Raw genomic sequence first — 23,014 nt, 5'->3', positions numbered from 1 at the left:
GGCTGGGATTCTGTACAGCACTTTGAGATATCAGCTGATGTAAGATTGGCTTTATAAATAAATTTGATTTTAAATAAATTATTGTTTATTGTCAGTGTGCGCTGGAAAGGTTCCAACAAACTTAATGCACCATAGTGAACGTCAGAAGCTCTGATGGGGCAGTCGTCTTATATATGACTATACACAGACAATATATATTTGCATGATTTAGCATATTTAATTCATCATTACCATTTTGTTGTTTCATTCATGTGACCGACCAATACCTCATGAGGCTTCTTCTCTCTAAGCTGGGACCTTGACACGGAGATATCTTTCATTCTCAAAACAAGGTCTGGGCATACTGCTAAATTGCAGCTACTGATAGTGGGGATTCGTTCAGTCAGTGAAGCTCAGATTAAACGAGCGTCGGTGGAGGCCGCATCCCCCGAGTAGGCAACGGCATGGGGATTTTGTCTCCGACCTCAAATTTGTCTGGGACAGCTAAATCGATGACAAAATTGAGTAGTGTACATCTGGGTAAAATTAACACGTTGCTAAAAATTCATGACTATCGAGTCAGTAAAAAATAGTCGTTCAAAAATAACTAATTGTTCGCGAACTGCACTTCACTACACGCAAACTATAGCTGGCTGTGCATCCAGCAAACCCAACCTAATTTACGCATTAGGATGCACTGAGGCTCCAAATTCCATTTTTAGACAAGACTGACTTCATGACAGAAATGTGCCTATTTAAACCTTGTAGTCAATGTTGACACCAGAATCATGAAGAAGAAAATTGACTACTTCAAAATGGATATTGTCTCAATGGCGCTGCCCATGCTGTCACAGATGCTATAAAAGAGCTTGCCAGCTTGTAGTCCTAAAACCCAGAAATGAGTTACCTCTGGTTCGTTCAGCCATCCCTATGTGAAAAATGAATGGGGGAAAGAATAAGGTTTTGGGATAAACACAGAATTTGTTTATTTAACTAGGCAAGTCAGTTAAGAACAAATTCTTATTTACAGTGACGGCCTAAACAGTGGTTTAATTGCCTTGTTCAGGGGCTGAACAACAGATTTTTACCTCATCAGCTCAGGGATTCGATCTAGAAACCTTTTGGTTACTGGTCCAACGCTCTAACCACTAGACTACCTGCCTCCCAAAAATGAGGTCTAAGGTTAACACAGGCTTAGGATATCTTATATGTTTTGTTCTATAAGATAATAGCAGCCAGTTAAAATAACCTTTATGAATTATGAAGCCTTTATGCTCCTTTTTTATAACAATAATTTTTCAAAATTCACAAAAAGTGACTTTAGCTGATTTTCTCATGGAACAAAGGTATACAATCTATGCCTGTGTTTGCCACAGACCTGTTTGCCACAGACCCCCATAGGCTTTGTCCAACGAACCGAACGAAATTAGTACCTACAAAATACGCGTTACTATTTCTCTCTCAATAGCAGATACAATGAGTCCTCTGTCTCTCTCTTATGTGCTCATCTATTGACCTAACTTCCGATTTTCTCAAAACTGCTAAATTAGCAGCTGCAGTGAGCACGTTTTCAATGTAACCGGCGGTGGACTGATATATTAAAGCTAGCTAGCTCTCATGTTTTCATTGGAGAAAGTGGTGAGTTGCATACCGCCAATAAAGAAAAATGCTTCAATGAGTAGGTGTCCAAACTTGACTGGTATAATCCACTTTAGTGGGCAAACGTTCAGCTTCGATGGCCACTGGAGAAGTGTGCGCTTCACGGATTAATCGATGGCAATTTCAATGCATGAGATCCTGAGGCCCATTGGCATGACATTCGTCTGCCAACATCACCTTATATTGCAGCATGGTAATGCATGGCACCATTTCACAAGGATCTGTACACTATTCCTGGAAGCTGAATGTCCCAGTTCGTACCAATATTGAGCAACTTCGCACAGCCATTGAAGAGTGAGACAACATTCCACAATCAACACCCTGATCAACTATGCAAAGGAGATGTATTGCGCTGCATGGTCATGGTTTTCTCATCAACCTCCCACCCCCTGCTGTTTTTTGTTGTTGAATTTTTACCCCTTTTTCGTGATATCCAATTGTTAGTAGTTACTATCTTGTCTCATCGCTACAACTCCCGTACGGGCTCGGGAGAGATGCGTCCTCCGAAACACAACCCAACCAAGCCGCACTTCTTCTTAACACAGCGTGCATCCAACCCGGAAGCCAGCCGCACCAATGTGACGTAGGAAACACCATGCACCTGGCGACCTGGTCAGCGCGTACTGCGCCCGGCCCGCTACAGGAGTCGCTAGTGCGCGATGAGACAAGGATATCCCTACCGGCCAAACCCTCCCTAACCCGGACGATGCTAGGCCAATTGTGCGTCACCCCATGGACCTCCCGGTCGCGGCCGGCTGCGACAGAGCCTGGGCTCGAACCCAGAGTCTCTGGTGGCACAGCATGCCTTGGACCACTGCGCCACCCGGGAGGCCCCCCTACTGTTAAGGTATCTGTGACAAACAGATGCATATCTGTATTCCCAGTCATGTGAAATCCAGATGAGGGTCTGTATTTTTTAAATGTCCTTATATGAACTGTAACTCCAGTAAAATCTTTGAAATTGTTATTTATATTTTTGTTCAGTGTGTGTGTATGTATGTAAACTCAGCAAAAAAAAAAACATCCGCTTACTGTCAACTATATTTTCAGCAAACTTAACATGTAAATATTTGTGTGAACATAGCCAGATTCAACTGAGACAAACTGAACAAGTACCACAGCAATGGAATAATGTGTCCCTGAACAAAGGGGGGGGAAGTAACAGTCAGTATCAGGTGTGGCCACCAGCTACATTAAGTACTTCTCCTCATGGACTGCACCAGATTTGCCAGTTCCTGCTGTGAGTTGTTACCCCACTCTTCCACCAAGGCACCTGCAAGTTCCCGGACATTTCTGGGGGGAATGGCCCTAGCCCTCACCCTCCGATCCAACAGGTCCCAGGCATGCTCAAAGGGATTGAGATTTGGGCTCTTCGTTGGCCATGGCAGAACACTGACATTCCTGTCTTGCAGGAAATCACGCACAGAACAAGCAGTATGGCTGGTGGCATTGTCATGCTGGAGGGTCATGTCAGGATGAGCCTGCAGGAAGGGTACCACATGAGGGAGGAGGATATCTTCCCTGTAGAGCACAGCGTTGAGATTGCCTGCAATAAACTCAGTCCGATGATGCTGTGACACCATGACGGACCCTCCAAATCAATCCTACTCCAGAGTACAGGCCTCGGTGTAATGCTCATTCCTTCGACGATAAATGCAAATCCGACCATCACCCCTGGTGAGACAAAACTGTGACTTGTCAGTGAAGAGCACTTTTTGTCAGTCCTGTCTGGTCCAGCGACGGTGGGTTTGTGCCCACAGGCAATGTGTTCGCCGGTGAGGACCTGCCTTACAACAGGCCTACAAGCCCTCAGTTCAGCCTATTGCGGACAGTCTGAGCACTGGTGGAGGGATTGTGCGTTCCTGATGTAACTCGGGCAGTTGCTGTTGCCATCCTGTACCTGTCCCTCAGGTGTCGTGTTCGGATGTACCGATCCTGTGCAAGTGTTGTTACACGTGGTCTGCCACTGTGAGGACAATCAGCTGTCTGTCCTGTCTCTCTGTAGCGCTGTCTTAGGCGTCTCACAGTACGGACATTGCAATTTATTGACTTGGCCACATCGGCAGTCGTCATGCCTCCTTACAGCATGCCTAAGGCACATTCACGCAGCGACCCTGGGCATCTTTCTTTTGTTTTTCAGAGTCAGTAGAAAGGCCTCTAGTGTCCTAAGTTTTCATAACTGTGACCTTAATTGCCTACCGTCTGTCTATAAGCTGTTCGTGTCTTAACGACCGTTCCACATGTGCATGTTCATTAATTGTTTGGTGCATGGGAAACAGTTTAAACCCTTTACAGTGAAGTTATTTGGATTTTTACAAATCATCTTTGAAAGACAGGGTCCTGAACGGATGTTTCTTTTTTTGCTGAGTTAATGTTCATATGAATCTCTTTGAAGTGAAGCGTCTCACCTTGGGAAAAACTTCCATCTCTCTCCTTTGTGTAGAGTCATACAAGGGACACTTTTGGCCGGTCCATTGTGTTCGCTTTAGTCCAGACGGGGAGCTCTATGCCAGCGGATCAGAGGATTGAACACTTTGTCTGTGGCAGACAGCAGTGGGTAAAACCTACGGCCTGTGGATATGCATGCTGCCAGGTGAGGGGTCAGACAATCTGACCCTGTGGTCCATTTGAATTGGATGTCATTCCAGAAATATGAAGTAGCTAGCATTTAAACTAAGTCAATTTCTTTGTCGGTTCACAGAGGAGCTGATCTCAGACAACTGATGTCTCCTACCCGGCTACACCTGAAATAAAGGCCTGAGGTCCAGGACCCAGCAGGTCTACGCACAACTTCTGGCAGGGTCCTTATCCACTATCCCTAAATTAGACTTATGTGGGGAAGAGAAACTTGGGAGTCCTAACACACGCGCTAGGTCTGTCAGTGGTCATCCTATTGCAGATTTCTCTATTTTGATGTGACTATGAAGTGTTTGCCAAGCATCAGATGTTAGTTTTTATCAATATATAGGAGAGATGTTTACATCGTAGTACTTTCTCTGAATTCCTATTTTGCCATTGTTGCAGCTGTATTTCATTGTTAAATAAAATAATTTTAACATGCTGTCTCTATAGAACCATCCATGGTGCAAACTGAACAGTCACCTTGAAACTAGAATGAATTACATTAACAAAATTGTACACATCTACTATTTATATTCCTCTTCACAAAACAACAATAACAAAAGAAACAAATAACTGATGGGCAAACTTGGCAGCGCAAGCACACTTCAGAGGGAGCTTGGCACCACTTTGCGTACTATTAGAAATTGATGACCAATATGGCATTTTCTTGCCTAGTCCAAAGACAGTATCATGATTGGTCAAAGGCATGCCCTCATTCTGTTTCAGTGTGCCAGTAAAAGCCAAAGATACTATCAACTTCAACCATACTATGCTGAAGAGATGTACACAAAACATTAAGAACATCCCTCCATGACAGACTGACCAAGTGAAAGCTGTGATTCCTTACGGATGTGACTTGTTAAATATTGCAACTCAATATTAGGAAGCTGTTCCTAACGTTTGGTATACTCTGTATTTAAGCAATGCATCTTCCTGTCCTTGTTGACCTCTCTTTATGCGAGGGGAGAGAACGGTTTGGAATTGGGCTAAAATTGTCCAGCACTGATAACCATGGTCACAGATGATTTATGTGACCGATAGCACACTTTGCATAGAACATACTGGTCAACCCTTTAACTACCAGTAAGGCACTGAAGAGTAAATTCATTCCAAGATCGAAGGGGGTTAAACCAGGAAACAAAAAAAGTCATTGTCCCACAGAGACCTAATGCGTTGTGGAATACATTCTGTCTGAGTTGAGGGGACAACTGTTTCTAGGGGTGATGAGGTGGTAAGTCCAAGTCAACCTCTCAGTAATTGGCTCGGAGTCGTTTGTTCTCCTCCCTCAGCTTCTCGATCTCCTCCACCAGCGTGTCGTTGACCGAGTACTTCTCGATCAGACCATGGATCTCGTTCTGAAACGCAGCAAGGAACCAAGAGGTAGGTTAGGGAAATGGAACCACAATGTAGACTGGTTTAGCTAATGCTTTGTCAAGGGACTCTAAATAGTGTGTAGTGGCACGTGTGTCAGTGGAGTAGGACCAGAGGGACATGTCACTTACCAGCTGAATGTAGAACTGTTTGACCATCTCCACCTGGAGGTTCACTATGTCTCGGTGGCAGGCGTCCCTGTTGAGGAAATGGAGTTAGCCAAAAATCTACAGAACTATCGACCAGAGATGAGCAAGACGGTTCAACAACTGAGGGTGATCTGCTGTGAGAAAGTGCAACCACCTGAAGTCTTCCAGGGTCTCGTGGATCATGTTGCGGATGAACTGAATCTGCAGTGATGTGAGGGGAGCGCCTCCACCCTCTGCTCCAACAGCCTCCACTATTCTCTCTGATACAGAGGATGCTACCACTGAAGAAACTGCAGGGCCTGCTGACAAAGGGTATTTTTCATTGATTTCATCAATGTACTACCACACACTTAATGTACTGTTGTGCTTAGATAATCTCTCATATGCTCTCTAGCATACAAATACACAGTAGCCATACACAATTTAAACAGTCATGCTATTATATTATATTTGTATGTATATTATATCTGCAGCTGTTACCCACACAGAAAAAACAACCACAAACTCACCTGGTGCAGTAGTGGGCGGACCACCATTGAGGGGTGTGTTGTAGCGCAGTTGGGCCTGCATGTCATTGGCCCTCAGGCTGGGTTCAGGGGTGAAGAACAGCTGTGCTGGTCGGCTGTGTGGGGTGGGGCCTTCACCCTCCAGACTGGAACCACCACCCTTCTCATACTGTCAATCGAACAGACAACAGGTGAAGAGCAGCTTGAACATTTAGACAGGAAAAACAGACAGACTAAATAAGGGGTCTAATTTCAGGTTCTGGGGCCTCCCTACCCATCTTTGATCCAGCCCAACACTATCACACTTGATTCAAATAATGAAAGTCCTTGAATATTTTTATCAGGTCTGACTGTTTAGGTGTGGGAAGACCCCAGAACCAGAATGGAACACTCTTGGTTAAAATGGTCTGTCAGCATTCCAAATTGTACAACAGCTGATTGAATAAAGTAAACTGACCCTTTTCAAGTCCCGTGTGTCTGTCTGCGCTGGAGGCTCGGCCTCCTCCTCTTTGATTGGTTGAGGGGTCTGGAAGACAGACAGGGGGCTGTAACAGCGCCCTCCTCCAGGTGTGCCCAGTGGAGTCTTGCGGTGTGGGGGTCCACCAGAGTAGGAAGGGAGGAAGTCCAGATTGTTTCCTTTCTTCCCACTTGTTACATCTGCAGTCATTCCATGGGATTTGTAATCTGGAAAGAATGAGTGAATCAATGATCAGCTTGTACATTACAGTTAATGAGTTTGAAAAAGTTTGCAGGTTTGTGAAGCTGTGCAGACCAATGTCAACTTTGAATGTCATGAGACACAAATGGAATCTCACCCTCTCTGACTGGAGAGAAAATGTCCAGACTGTTGCGTCCCACTTTGCTGAACTTCTCCGTGCTGTTTTGCCCTTCTCCTTCTCTGGAGAACATATCCAAACTGGTCCCTATGGTGCATACAACAAGCCACAAATGTGGTCTCAATCATGTACACCAGTATAGATGATCTCCAGGCGACAGTGAACGTTATTGAATGTTTACAGCAGTGTTTCTCAATCCATTCCTGGCTGAACCCATGGTGCACATTTTTGTTCTATCCCAGCATTAACACACCATCTTTAACTACTCACTAAGCCCTTGATTAGTTGCATCAGGTATATAAACAGAGGGTTAATTAAAAAAGAAGCACATATTTTACTCATGGTTAGCTGTGCAGGGTCCTCATGAACTTTCAATGAGAACTTGAACTGTAAAAGAGGACATGCATGGCACTTTCCACATACCATTCCCTTTGATTCCACCAGGAGCATCACCACCCATCCCATGGGCTTTGTAGTCTAAAGAAAAAAGAACAACAAGCTGTCAGTTTGAAAAGAAAACAAATGAGAGAGGGTGATGACCAAATCCAAACTTAATACCAGTGAGTTGAAACTAAGTCAAAGATGAGTGGGGAGCTCACCGTCTCTTACGGGAGAGAAGATGTCCAGGCTGTTTCTACCTACGCTACTGAACTTGTCCAGACTGGGCAGGCGGTCAGCACCCGGCTGGCCCTCCGCCTCTCTGGAGACCACTTCCACACTGGAGCCTACACACACACACACACAATGACAACCAGCTCTCTGGACCTCCAGGCTCAGGGTACCACTGGTCTAGACAATGAATTGGAAATAGGGTGATGTTTCAGGTCAGGATGCTGGCCAGAAGTATATTTGAGGTACTAGAGCAAGTCTGACCTGTGCCCTGTGCCTGTCCATCCCCTCCATCTACCGTGTGGGGTGCAAGCAGGCTAGAGGGGGGTGTAGAGGTGGAGCTGTGGGTGGCTGTTGGTAAGTAGGTATTACCCAGCCTGGCTGAGATCCTCTTGCTTGTGTGAGCGCTGGAAGACTTGCTGGATGCCATTTTACTGGACTAATGGGGGAAAAAAATGGGAGATGGTTAGCTTGAAAAGGATAGGTTTAATTGATCTCAGGTTACACATTCCAGTTAAATACCTACGAGCTTCAATACGGTCCCTATTGAGCACATGATTTAAGGTTTTAGATGCATCTTTATTAGTCAGGAGCCCAGCCCATAGCCACACAATACAGAGCTTGCTGTAAAGATATACACACTGAACTGGCAAAGTGCATCACTCTGGGAAAATTATTACTGTAATGATGAAAGGTGACAACATTTCCTATCAAGTGAAGTAGAACACTGTCAACTCATTTACATGAATTAAGGTAAAAAAATAGTTGATTCCGAACAATATGCACAACGGACCAAAGAAAACCCACATGGTTTTGGCGCGCCTCCTTGTGCAGACAATTAGCATCCCAAAATCATTGTCTCTGTCACAGTACACCAGTGGTCCTGAACTAAAATTTCCTCTGAACTCAGCTCAAAAAAATTAAATTTGCAGGATTGAAAAGTAACATTTAAAAATGTTCAAATCTTGAATAGAACTTTTAATTCCCTGACTGGATTGAATTGAAAAGGCGCTGTGTGGGGAGCCTACCTTGAGGTGTCTGCTCTGGGAGCTCTGGAAGCGCAGGCTGGTGATGGAGGTCTTGTGTGCGGTGGCAGTCTTGGTGGGAGCGCTGAGGTTGCGCAGGTCGTACATGTACAGTCTGCCCTGGGTGGAGCCCACCACCAGGCCTGCCCCGTCTGGAGTGAAGTCAATGGCGGTCAATGGGGACTCCACACGCATGCTGCGGAGAACACTGCGGGAGAGCACACAAAATGTCAAGACTACATTAAAGCAAAAGACCCAGCTCTGAAGTCCCTTTGCGCTGTTGAAGAACTAATTACTAGTAAAGGACCGCATCATTGAAAAAAATACAAGGTCATTTCAAATGTGAATGTGTTTGACCCCCAAAACATTGCAACAAAAGCAGCTTGCACAAAAACACCAAGGTAACAGGCTCTCTCTCAGTCATACAGTATGTCTCTATACTTGTGAGGTCAATACTAAATCCCATTTTCTTACATCTTGCTGGAGGTGTCGTAGCAGATGATCTTCTTGTCCAGGCCCACGGTGACAAAGAGCAGGTCATTGGCTGGGGAGAAGGCCAGGCCCGAGGCGGGGGCCTTGTGGGCTCCATCAAATACGTGCAGCTCTTTCTGAGTGTTGGCGTCCCACAGGACTACAGAGCCACTATCTGACACACTGCCCAGCAGGGAGCGCTTCACCACAGAGTACTTCAGGTCGTGGATGGGCTGAGGTGGGAGGAACAGTGTTATTTTAGACCTATGAGTTGGGCTCTAAAGTGTGACCATTTCAGTCATATATGCTCTTAAATATTTTGCTGTGGGACCTGACATTTTACCTTGGGAGCACCGTGAGCTTAAAAAAATAAATCACACAGATAATTGTTGTAATGATTAGGCTTCACTTTAGCACTTTAAGTGCCCTAGAGTTAAAAGATATGACCCACATTACAGGCACAATGTTTTTTTTCTATTGTGAATTGGATATACATTCATTAACCATTTCGCAGGCTTTTCCAAAACCACTCGTGGGCATTTGTTTACACCTTATTCAGTCATCTAACCTCATTAGCTAGTTAACGACCTGGGTCCGACTTACCAATAGAACTTAGGCTTGCAAGTGTTTTAACAATACATCTTTCCTACAACGGCCAAAGATGTAACATGTTTCCCAAAACACCAAGCAGTTCGCTCAGTTGACTGGGTCAGCTCTAGCAGGGCAGACATTTGACAAACTGACTTGTTGGAAAGGTGGCATCCTATGACGGTATCACATTGAAAGTCACTGAGCTCTTCAGTAAGGCCATTCTACTGCCAATGTTTGTCTATGGAGATTGCATGGCTGTGTTCAATTGTCAGCAACAGGTGTGGCTGAAATAGCCGAATCCACTAATTTCAAGGGGTGTCCACATACTGTAATTACAAAAGTACGTGAAAATTGCATGTTAATGTTTTGTAGTAAAAAAGATGAAGATAAGTGTTTGCAATGACAACCAATTAGTAGGCTAAATCACAATGCACACCAATGATGTCATTGGAAACTTCTTACTATAAAACATAGAAATGCACAATATTCACATATGTTGATGTTGGGGTGGTGCTGATGAATATGACGTTGAAACATTTCCCTTTAACATAATTATTCCACAATACTGATGATGGATCGGCTCCTATTGAGATATCGCCCATGGCTGCAAATAAGAGGCGGCTTATTCTTAAAATGTTTTCTCTATCAAAAAAGAAATAAATACAACACATACATGTTCTAACCCCTTATCTCCAATGCCTGCACTATTCTCCGTACTCAAATTGCACCATTTTGTTCTTCTCCCACACCCACTCTTTCAATATTTAGATAATGAAGCATATGATTTTTCCATTGTCTTAACGATTGAGGATTGGTTGATTTCCAGTATATACCCCATTGGGTATCTCACTGCACTCTCATATGACATGTCTTGACATATGCAGACAGACAGATTAAAAGTATACTCAATACAGTAGTTTATATTGGATTAAGCATACATTGTTGTTCCAACATCCCCTCCATAGAATATCAGTTATTTTTAAGTCTTGGTACCAATAGCTAATATTTTTTGCTAAGTGGGTGTCAGTTAGGCTCTCTGCAAGGTTTTGTATATCTTACCCATCATATGAATATCCTTTTCTGACTCCCATAAGATTCTCCCAAGATTTGATATTGAAACCTGTTTATAAGTTTCATGTATTTGAAAATATCTACATTGGTCAGTGCAAAATTGATTTTGAATCCTATCAAGGAAATGTATTTATTTCCTATTACCAAGTCATTCACGGTTTCTATGCCTTTGGTTTCCCATGTGGGCAAATGTATTGGTGCTTTCTGAAAAAGGTATCCAAGGATTGTTCAATAGGGTTTTTTGGAAGCAATTTGGTTCATATAGAATCAGTTTAAATTCCTTCCATATTTTTTAAATGTATATCTTCAAGATGTACCCATTGTTCCTCTTTAGTGCATTTAACAGTAGGTCTCAAGTAAAAGCTTTGGGTGGCAAGTTGATACAATTCCAAGTCTGGAAGGTTAAAACCACCCTTATGGAGATGTCCCTGTTCATTCTATGAGTTGTATTTGCCCATAAAGTCTTATGGATGAGAATACCTTTTTAAAGGCCTGTCTTCGGTTGGGTAGTTGGTATTACCGAGAATAAATGTAAAACTTTGGGAGCCTGCCATTCTGAAGAGGTTTATTCTACCTGTAAGATTTATGGGAAGATTCATGACAAATGAAACACTCCTGTGAGGACCCGAAGGATCAGGTTAGTGGGTCAGCCCTACAGCACCCTCTCTCTACCGCAGAGGGGGAGAAGGATGAAGTTGGCCTGGTTTTATGATTTAACAACCAGATCGAAAAAATACCTTTCAAACTCTGCCTTTGGGCTCTGCAGTATTGAACATTTAATTTGAGTGTTACAGAGAGACACTTGGCCAAAACCATAACATCAAAAGGTTGGACATTGAAAGAATATTTCTAACGTAAATAATGTTGGAAATGGTTAGTGGGGCTCTAAACAATAATCATGTCAAATAATGTGTTGTTTTGTGATATTAAGGACTGTATAACTAAATAACGATAACTCTACAAATGTATATGTCCCAGTTACCAGATTTAGATCTACATGTTGTGGAACTTATGATTAAATTATTTGTGAGAAGATGAAATGTTATTTTAGCCTTCAACATGAGAATTATCTTTCATGTAAAGATGTACCCAGTCAGTAACCACGCCCACGTGAGCACAGAAATTATGCCAAAAGGATGTAAACGCCCCTTTTGCCAGAGTGCTTATAATTATAAAAGTACTCCTAAAAATTGTACATACAGTGAGGGGAAAAAGTATTTGATCCCCTGCTGATTTTGTACGTTTGCCCACTGACAAAGAAATTAGTCTATAATTTTAATGGTAGGTTTATTTGAACAGTGAGAGACAGAATAACAACAAAATCCAGAAAAAAGCATGTCAAAAATGTTATAAATTGATTTGCATTTTAAATTAGGGAAATAAGTATTTGACCCCTCTCAATCAGAAAGATTTCTGGCTCCTAGGTGTCTTTTATACAGGTAACGAGCTGAGATTAGGAGCACTCTTAACTTCTTTGGGATAAGGGGCAGTATTTTCACTTTTGGATGAATAGCATGCCCAGAGTGAACTGCCTCCTACTCAGTTCCAGATGCTAATACAGTGGGGCAAAAAAGTATTTAGTCAGCCACCAATTGTGCAAGTTCTCCCACTTAAAAGATGAGGCCTGTAATTTTCATCATAGGTACACTTCAACTATGACAGATAAAATGAGGGAAAAAAATCCAGAAAATCACATTGTAGGATTTTTAATTAATTAATTTGCAAATTATGGTGGAAAATAAGTACTGCAGCGCCAGCTGTGCCACCAGAGACTCTGGGTTCGCGCCCAGGCTCTGTCGTAACCGGCCGCGACCGGGAGGTCCGTGGGGCGACGCACAATTGGCATAGCGTCGTCCGGGTTAGGGAGGGCTTGGCCGGTAGGGATATCCTTGTCTCATCGCGCACCAGCGCCTCCTGTGGCGGGCTGGGCACAGTGCACGCTAACCAAGGTTGCCAGGTGCATGGTGTTTCCTACGTCACATTGGTGCGGCTGGCTTCCGGGTTGGATGCGCGCTGTGTTAACTTCTTGCTCCTACTTGAGACGCAGATGTCTCAAGTAGACACCTGGAAATGCAAATGCGCTACGCTAAATGCTAAATGTACTCGTTGAAACTCAAACGTTCATCAAAATGCACATGCATGGTATTGAAATAAAGCTACACTCGTTGTGAACCTAGCCAACAAGTCAGATTTTGAAAATGCTTTTCGGCGAAAGCATGAGAAGCTATTATCTGATAGCATGCAACACCTCAAAATGCCTGAATGCGACGTAAACAAAGACTTTGCTTATCCGGCGCTACACAAAACGCAGAAATAAAATATAAAACATTCATTACCTTTGACGAGCTTCTTTCTTGGCACTCCTATATGCCCCATAAACATCACTATTGGGTCTTTTTTTCGTTTAAATCGGTCCATATATACCCAAAATAGCTTTCTTTGGAAGCTGTGTCATTCAGAAAAAAACATTGTTTTTAAACGCTGCGTCATTTTTAAAAATTAAAAAAGTCGACGATAAACTTTCACAAAACACTTCGAAATACTTTTGTAATCCAACTTTAGGTATTAGTAAACGTTTATAATCTATCAAAATGATTACAGGGCGATGTATATTCAATAGCTCCTCGTCTGCAAATCAATGGCTGCCAATGTGCACATTCAAAACATCCTGGTGGAGACCGGAAGAAACGGAATCCAGTTAGTTGGATTTACCAAGAAAAAACTCCATTGAAAATTACGACAATGGCGACATCGTGTGGAATCTGTAGGAATTGCATGCAGGTCGATAATACATTTTGTGCCCTTTTAACAACCCATGAAAGTGACGCATGGAAATAATTTTTAGCTTTCAGAGAGCAGTTTTTCTTGCGCTTTTCAATGAAATACACGATCTGTTATAGTCACAGCCGTGATTTAACCAGTTTTAGAAACTTCAGAGTGTTTTCTATCTACACATACTAATCATATGCATATACTATATTCCTGGCATGAGTAGCAGGACGCTGAAAAGTTGCGCGATTTTTAACAGAATGTTCGAAAAAGGAGGGGGTAGACTTAACAGGTTTTAAGAAGCAGTGCGGCTTGGTTGGGTTGTGTATCGGAGGACGCATGACTTTCAACCTTCGTCTCTCCCGAGCCCGTATGGGAGTTGAAGCGATGAGACAAGATAGTAGCTACTAACAATTGGATACCACAAGAAAAATAAAAAATAAAAGATTCTGATACGAGTTAACTCATTGTTATGATTAATTTAATTGCGTAATAATTTAATGTGGTATGTAATTATTCGATGAATAGCCATCGTCACATTAATGGTAGTCACAACACTTGGATCGGCTTTCATATTGTTGAGTAATGGGATAAAGTTCAGTATACAAAATATTAAGAACACCGTCATAATATTGAGTTGCATCCCCCCTTTTGCCCTCAGAAATGCCTCAATTCGTTGGGGCATTGACTCTACAAGGTGTCGAAAGCGTTCCATAGGGACGCTGGCTCATATTGACTCCAATGCTTGTCAAGACGTCCTTTGGGTGATGGATCATTCTTGATACACACGGGAAACTGTTGAGCGTGAAAAACCCAGCAGCGTTGCAGTTCTTGACACAAACCGGTGCGATTAGCACCTACCATATACCCAGTTCAAAAGGCACTTAAAATCTTCATTAACCCTCAATGGCACAAATACACAATCCATGTCTCAAGGCTTAAAAATCTCCCCACCTTCATTTTCACTGATTGAAGTGGATTTAACAAGTGACTGACCTGGATTCACCTGGTCAGTCAAAGTCATGGATAGAGCAGGTGTCCTTAATGTTTTGTATACATTGTGTTTGCCGTTTGTTGCCACTTATTAAGCATCCTAACTCTTTGATATTGTTGTGGTCTACTTAAACAATTGCTGTAGATAAAATAATAATTCTTCCTATTGCCATTATTACTTTTTTTCCCCCCACATTCATTCTACATCCTTAGATATGAGTATTCTTCAATATTTTTTGTTTAGATGGCCAATGAGCTGAGCTTTACGGGAGTATCCGGAAACCATGTATATGTCGTATAATGTAGCATCAAATGTTGAACTTATAATATGGCTACTAATACTTGGAAAGCTAAATCAAAGTCCAAGTATACAGATTTGACGATATTCTTGCAGAAAAATGGAATATGAACACGAATGTCTCCTTCACGATTTGCCCAAATGTACCTGCTTTTTTGACTGCGTTTGAGCCTGTGGATTACTGAAGAAAACACGAACAAAAACAAAGAGGTTTTTGGATATAAAAATACTTTATCGAACAAAAGGAACATTTGAGTAAATTAATGTTTTCTAAGTGCAACCATATGAAGATCATCAAAGGTAAGGGATTCATTTTATCTCTATTTCTGACTTGTGTAACTCTTCTGCTTGGCTGGTTACCTTTTGTAATGATTTGTCTGCTGGGCTATGTTCTCAAATAATCGTATGGTATGCTTTCGCCGTAAAGCATTTTTTAAATCTGACACAGTGGTTGGATTCACAAGAAGTTCATCTTTAAACCTATGTATAATAGGTTTTGTTTACTGAATTTTTATAATTAGTATTTCTGTATTTGAATTTAGAGCTCTGCAATCTCACTGGATGTTGGCCAGGTGGGACGCGTCCCACATACCCTAGAAAGGTTAATATGTACATACATGTTTTTACATAGTTATTACACATTGATTACACTATCCCTCGTATTTCATGTCACAACAATTCATCGATATGTATGCTACGATGCTGGTAAAGTTGTCTCGCGCACCTACAGTGCTAGTCATTTAAAAAAAAGCTAGCTAGCTCATGGATGCAATGTTCTTCCCCAAAAACGACATCTGTTTCAGTAGCTATAGTTAGCTAGGTGTCATCATCTAAAATAACCCTAATTTATATGACAATTCTTATTTGATTAATGGTGTTCGAACCCATCAATGTGAAGCTAGCCACAATAAGGATTAACCACAATAGTGGACTGTGTGGTTAACCTTCAATATAATAGTATGGCATATTTTTATTCATTTGCATCACTGTCAATGACACTTATTTAAAAGGCAAACCGCAAATTCCACTACTGTGCCTAATCCTTATTATGGCTAGCTTCACAACACAACCTCATTAGCTAGATGAAGCTAGCTGGCTGCTTATAACGTTAGCTTTGGGCAACAGGGTTAAGTAGCTGGCTAGCTATTTATTTTCATTAACTGAAGTTCAACAGGCAAACAACAATACTTACAAGGATTCCTAAATCATTGCTAAGAATAATGAAAATGACTGCAGTTTCTACTGGTCATTGTTTGCAGACATTTGACAGGGCTACTGTATCTTTTTTTGACACAAAAGACCCAAACAGCGTTCCATAGTGTGTATGTCGTGAAGCTAATAGCAGTGACGCTATTAATGTATAATTCCAGTAGGGCAACATCTGAAAAAAAAGAGCACTTGGTAGTGTGTACCAGTGTTCGACCAGTCGGCAAAAACCAACATCACCCACGACAGAACGGTTGATTTGAATCTCTTTTAGTCCCCATTTGGACTAATCTTCCAAGAGTCCTTAAACATTAAAATACAATTTATAATACGAACACATTTCCACATATAAACACACTATTACAAACATACATAATGACCCAATAAATAAATGGTTGACTGTCAAGGGCAATGAATCCCATTACCTTGGCTTTAAATGGGCTTTGCCTTAGTTGTCTCGCTGAAATTCTTACTCTTTCAAATGACTGCTCGACCAACACAACAGACATTTTGGGCTAAGTTAGGAATGCTGTGTAGCGCAAATCTTTTTTTTTTTACGTGGCGTCATATAGGTATGCACGTCAGCTTTGACATCGGTTTTGCACATCGGCGTTAAACTAGACATATGATATGTTCACCGATATATCGTGCCAATACCTGTTATGTTTGGTTTGTGTTTAATACTTTCTGCAAGCGGTTCAATTGCCAGTGCGAACAGGAGGGGAGATTTAGACATCCCTGTCTTTTGCCCCTCTAATTTTATCAGATAATGTATTGTTATATTTTTGCTTTAGGATATTTATATTAAAATGTATTATTTCAGCTGGTAAGTTCAAAACTTTGGAAGCTTTCAATAGGAAAGGCCATTCAAGATGGTCAATCTTTTTCAGCAATCAGCCATTATTGATAAATCTACATTGATTTAAAAAAAAAAACAATTATACACATGTGAAGTGGTGTTCCCATGTTTCACCAGCTAAAACACACTGAAACATTTTTTCTACGGAAAACGCAACAATTTCAAAGATTTTATTGATTTACAGTTCATATAAGGAAATCAGACAATTGAAATAAATTCAATATGCCCTAATCTATGGATTTCATATGACTGGGAATACAGAGATGCATCTGTTGGTCACAGACACCTTTAAAAACATTTTTTTAGAAAGGTAGGGGCTTGGATTAGAAAACCGGTCAGTATCTGGTGTGACCACCTTTTGCGCCTCATGCAGCATAACATATCTTTCGTATAGAGTTGATTGTGGCCTGTGGAATGTTGTCCCACTTCTTTTCAATGGCTGTGCGAAGTTGCTGGATATTGTCGGGAACTGGAACACACAGTCATAGACGTGAATTATCATGCTGAAACATAAGGTGATGGCATGGATGAACGGTACGACAATGGGCCTCGGGATCTCTTCACGGAATCTCTTCATTCAAATTGCCATCGGTAAAATGCAATTGTGTTAGTTGTCCATAGCTTATGCCTGCCCATACCATAACCCCACTGCCACCATGGGGCACCCAGTTCAGCAAACCGCTCGCCCACACAACGCCATACATGTTATGCTGTTTGCCATCTTCCCGGTACAGTTGAAACCAGGATTCATCTTTGAACTGCACACTTCTCCAGTGTGCCAGTGGCCATTGAAGGTAAGCATTTGCCCCCTGAAGTCGACGACAAGCATGCAGATGAGCTTCCCTGAGACAGTTCGTGCAGCAACTCTTCAGTTGTGAAAACCCACAATTTCTTCAACTGTCCAGGTGGCTGCTCAAACAATTCTGCAGGTAAAGAAGCCGGGATGTGGAGATCCTGGGCTGGCGTGGTTGCACATGGTCTGCGGTTGTAAGGCCAATTGGACGCATGCCAAATTCACTAAAACAATGTTAGAGGCTGCTTATGGTAGAGAAATGAACATTAAATTCTCAGGTAACAGCTCTGGAGGACATTCCTGCAGTCAGCATGCCAATTGCATGCTCCCTCAAAACTTGAGACATCTGTAGCATTGTGTTGTGACAAAACTGTACATTTTAGAATCGCCTTTTGTCCCCAGCACAAGGTACACCTGTGTAATGATCATGCTGTTTAATCAGCTTCTTGATATGCCACACACATCAGGTCAATGGATTAGCTTGGCAAAGGAGAAATGCTCACTAACAGGGATGTAAACAAATTTCTACACAACATTTGAGAGGAAAACGCATTGTGTGTGTGTGTGTGTGTGTGTGTGTGTATAGCCAATTTATGGGATCTTCAATTTCAGCTCATGAAATATGGGACCAACACTTTACATGTTGTTTATATTTTTGTTCCGTGTACATTGAGACCTGCCTATAATGCATCTTAATTGTCACCCAAAATTGTGTGTAATCCTTCAGCCACAGCCACATATTTGATGACCAGTAACAAACCCTACCACCTAGAGACTGTGTGAGAATTGAATAAGTATAGGGTAAATCCATTTGAATGAATTCACTTTGACAACACAGCTTCTGATGATTTTAATGAAACCTTCCATTCATATTTGCCCCTTGTAGAAGCACTCAGAAAGTGACTTTTTGGAGCTGAATGCCAAAACATTCAAGAGATAAAGGTGCTCAACATTAACCCATTTTGCATACCCCACCATACCATGAGACCCGGTCTTCAAGAACATGTCTCAACCAATGGCGGGCACAACACAAAAAACTGAGATGTGTAATAGGGTTTAAGCTACAACATATGCAAATTAATACATTTTTTAAAAGTACGTTAAAAACTAAAATGTTTCATTCCAAAATGATACAGCCTGGAATCGAACCAGGGTCTGTAGTGACGCCTCTAGCCTCAAACCACTGCATCACTCTGGAGCCAAAGGGATGCTGTCAAAGAGTGATTGAATTCAAATGGACTTAACTTATAAGTAAAAAGGCCATGGTTAGTGTTAACTGTGTCCGGGCAAACAGAACACTCACCTGGTTGGTGCCGTGTCCAAAGGCCTTACTAGACAGGTTGGTGGTGATGCTGTGCAGGATGATGTCACCACTGGTGGAGCCTGATGCGATGTAGCTGTCATTGCCATTAAAGGACACACACGTCACCTCTTCATTGTGGTCCTGGTGAGAGAGCGGAGAGACAAGTGAGGAGGTAGTAAAGGTAACTCCAAAATGTCTTGATATCTTCACTGAAAGCTTTGCCCAAGATCAAGTGCAATGTCACATAGCACTAGGTTTTCAGGTGAGATTCGTTCAAAAGATAAGTGCTAGGACATACAGCTGAAGTCAGAAGTTTACATACACCTTAGTCAAATACATTTAAACTCAGTTTTTCACAATTCCATACATTTAATCCTAGTAAAAATTCCCTGTCTTAGGTCAGTTAGGATCACCACTTTATTTTAAGAATGTGAAATGTCAGAATAATAGTAGAGTGATTTATTTCAGCTTTAATTTCTTTCATCACATTCCCAGTGGGTCAGAAGTTCACATACACTCAATGAGTATTCGGTAGCATTGCCTTTAAATTGTTTAATTTGGGTCAAATGTTTAGGGTAGCCTTCCACAAGCTTCCCACAATAAGTTGGGTGAATTTTGGCCCATTCCTCCTGACAGAGCTGGTGTAACTGAGACAGGTTTGTAGGCCTCCTTGCTCGCACATGCTTTTTCAGTTCTGCCCACAAATTTTCCATAGGATTGAGGTCAGGGCTTTGTGATGGCCACTTCAATACCTTGACTTTGTTGTCCTTAAGCCATTTGTTCACAACTTTGGAAGTATGCTTGGGGTCATTGTCAATTTGGAAGACCCATTTGCGACCAAGCTTGAACTTGCTGACTGATGTCTTGAGATGTTGCTTCAATATATCCACACAATTGTCCTTCCTGATGATGCCATCTATTTTGTGAAGTGCAGCAATCCCTCCTGCAGAAAAGCACCCCCAAAACATGATGCTGCCACCCCCGTGCTTCACGGTTGGGATGGTGTTCTTCGGCTTGCAAGCCTCCACCTTTTTCCTCCAAACATAACGATGGTCATTATGGCCAAACAGTTCTATTTTTGTTTCCTCAGACCAGTGGACATTTCTCCAAAAAGTATGATCTGTCCCCATGTGCAGTTGCAAACCGTAGTCAGGCTTTTTATGGCGGTTTTGGAGCAGTGGCTTCTTCCTTGCTGAGCGGCCTTTCAGGTTATGTCGATATAGGACTTGTTTTACTGTGTATATAGATACTTTTGTACCTGTTTCCTCCAGCCTCTTCACAAGGTCCTTTGCTGTTGTTCTGGGATTGACTGCACTTTTCACACCAAAGTACGTTCATCTCTAGGAGACAGAACACTTCTCTTTCCTGAGCGGTATGATGGCTGCGTGGTCCCATGGTGTTTATATTTGTATACTATTGTTTGTACAGGTGAACGTGGTACCTTCAGGCATTTGGAAATTGCTCCCAAGGATGAACCAGACTTGTGGAGGTCTACAATCTTTTTCTGAGGTCTTGGCTGATTTCTTTTGATTTTCCCATGATGTCAAGCAAAGAGCCACTGAGTTTGAATGTAGGCCTTGAAATACATCCACAGGTACACCTCCTATTGACTAAAATGATGTCAATTGGCCTATCAGAAGCTTCTAAAGCCATGACATAATTTTATGGAATATTCCAGGCTGTTTAAAGGCACAGTCAACTTAGTGTATGTAAACTTCTGACCCCCTGGAATTGTGGTACAGTGAAATGATCTGTCTGTAAACAATTGTTGGAAAATTACTTGTGTCATGCACAAAGTAGATGTCCTAACCGACTTGCCAAAACTATAGTTTGTTAACAAGAAATTTGTGGATTGGAAGAATAACAAGTTTTAATGACTCCAACCTAAGTGTATGTAAACTTCTGACTTCAACTGTAGTTAGTATGGGTAGGGTCACAGGTGCTGATAAGACTTAGGGTACCTTGAGGGTACGATGAAGCCTCTTGGCCTTCAGATCCCAGATGTTGACGGAGTTATCAAGCCCCCCGCTCACTAAGTACTGGGACGTCGAGTTCAGACTCACGCGGGTCTGCATTTTCTGTGGACAAACATTATAGTAACGTGACACACGTTCACAACATGTGAGGGTAATGAATTAGCACGGAACTGAAATGTTGTCTTAATTACTGGCAATGGCTGTCAGGCCTTGTACACTCACCCCCTCTGCAAGTTCCACCACTGGGATAGGAGAGGACTTGAGACTGGATACCACCAGCTTGTCTCCTATACTGCTGGCGCTTACAAGATACTGATCTGAGGAATAAACTCAAGGTAACCAACTACATATAGTAATTTATGGCACAGAACAACCATAATTATTTAATCAATAAGTAGTTTACATGAAGGTGTGGGGGACTGCTCACCACTCCGGTTCAACTAGAATATGACCAAGAGCAAAAGGAAAACAAAAAGTTAGCCATTATACATACAGGGACATGCCCAGAGGGTTAGTAAGAAGGATACTGTTGCTGCTCCAGCACACTTGGGCCACAGGGTGTGTAGCGCTGTGTGGGTTGAACTGTTCCAACACTGTCATGGAGGCTGAGTCCCAGATCTTCACACAGTCGCCTGAGGATACCAGGCGCGTCACCTCCTCCATGGTAACGGCTGCAGAGACAAGGACAGCGGTCAGTGGTGGCACTCAACACACACACACAAACCACACGCCAAAAAGTCGAGGTTGCAGTGGGTGTCTTTTCTCTGATATGACAAAGAACCCGAGTGTACTCAACGAGAGAGAACTGCCTCCATCTAGAGAAAGCCCAGGTTAAGTCAAGATAATTATTTCAAACTGCTACCCCCAGAAACTATAACGACCTAGCTAACTAACGTTATAGCAGTAGACAAAATAATGTTCAAATAACGTTTCAGTAGTTAGGTAATATACTGTAGCTGGCTGGCTATTTAGGTTATTGACCAACATTAAACTAGACCAAATGGCCATACGCTGAGAAAGTACTAGCTAAGCATTTATCAGCTAGTTACAGTACTATGTAACGTTAAACTTTGTTAGTCAAAAAGAGCATTAGAAAAATATTAGCTAAATAGCCAACAAAGCTATAAGGTAACGTTAAACAGCTAACGTTAGTTTGCCTGAGTTAGTAAGCGAGTTGGTGGTTGACTATTCAAAAGTATCAAAATGTGCAACAAAGTTGCTACAAATAACTAGTTACATACCAGGTAACAGTTAGCTAGCTAGTTGAGACGACTTTTGTGAGGAAAGAGTAGCATGCAAAACTAACGTTAGCTAGCGGCCAAGTTTGGTCAAGTAACGTTAGCTAGCTAGCTAAATACTGTTTAAAGGCTTTGGTTATACTATCAAGCTAACGTCATTAGTCGATGCAAGCTAGCCAATTCATGACATTCATGCCAGGATGATATGTTTACTTACTTGTAACTGATGTCCTTGTGAAATTGTCCTAAAATGTTCAACAACAAAAAAACTTCGACAAGAGTTTGAGCGCCCTTAACTACGGCATATCATAAGGTACAAAAAGGAATAGGCAAAAGAGTCGGCGATCTGACGTTGGACTAATGATACTTGTTTGTAAAACCATGAATATGTAAATTTGCATGAAATCAATCAGAAAATACGTTGATTTTAGTACAAACCAAAAATACACAGGGCCGAGTCAGACGTGGGGGGGGGGCAAAATCACATATCCAGACCAGTGCGCAAGGCACTTATCCATAGCCCATGAACTGCTCCTGGAGCGCCACATGATCATCTTCTTCCGTGGAGTTTGACAGCGGTTGGCATCCAATATGTATCATTTTTATTTATTTATTTTTACCTTTATTTAGCATTACCACCCCCAACTAAACTATAGTATAAATCCATTACACTTTGTGGTACAAAATGGG

The 23,014-nt window shown here is 42.0% G+C and overlaps 1 protein-coding gene across 6 annotated transcripts; it reads right to left on the bottom strand.

Moving 5' to 3' along the window:
• Positions 1 to 4,774: 4,774 nt before the first annotated feature.
• On the bottom strand, positions 4,775 to 22,807 carry LOC139373523 (protein NEDD1-like). 6 transcript variants are annotated; one of them, XM_071114133.1, is made up of 16 exons: positions 22,542 to 22,807; positions 21,614 to 21,757; positions 21,309 to 21,403; positions 21,072 to 21,188; positions 19,111 to 19,251; positions 9,231 to 9,460; positions 8,760 to 8,964; positions 7,996 to 8,170; positions 7,722 to 7,847; positions 7,546 to 7,599; positions 7,102 to 7,209; positions 6,744 to 6,970; positions 6,290 to 6,455; positions 5,935 to 6,082; positions 5,763 to 5,829; positions 4,775 to 5,615 (listed from the first exon to the last, which is right to left on the bottom strand). In XM_071114133.1, exons 2-16 carry the CDS (start codon positions 21,747 to 21,749, stop codon positions 5,511 to 5,513), a joined length of 2,100 nt encoding a protein of 699 aa, XP_070970234.1. In that variant the 5' UTR covers positions 21,750 to 21,757; positions 22,542 to 22,807; the 3' UTR covers positions 4,775 to 5,510. The 6 variants fall into 6 exon arrangements, with proteins under 6 accessions (XP_070970234.1, XP_070970253.1, XP_070970270.1 ...); XM_071114152.1 differs by having other exon boundaries at positions 5,935 to 6,079; positions 22,542 to 22,683; XM_071114169.1 differs by having other exon boundaries at positions 8,104 to 8,170; positions 22,542 to 22,683.
• Between the last annotated feature and the right edge of the window lie 207 nt (positions 22,808 to 23,014).

Source organism: Oncorhynchus clarkii, chromosome 2, assembly GCF_045791955.1.
Source record: "Oncorhynchus clarkii lewisi isolate Uvic-CL-2024 chromosome 2, UVic_Ocla_1.0, whole genome shotgun sequence".
NCBI classification, from domain to species: Eukaryota; Metazoa; Chordata; class Actinopteri; order Salmoniformes; family Salmonidae; genus Oncorhynchus; species Oncorhynchus clarkii.
Note: the sequence above shows the minus strand (reverse complement) of the source record. Positions and strands in the feature narration are given on the sequence as shown.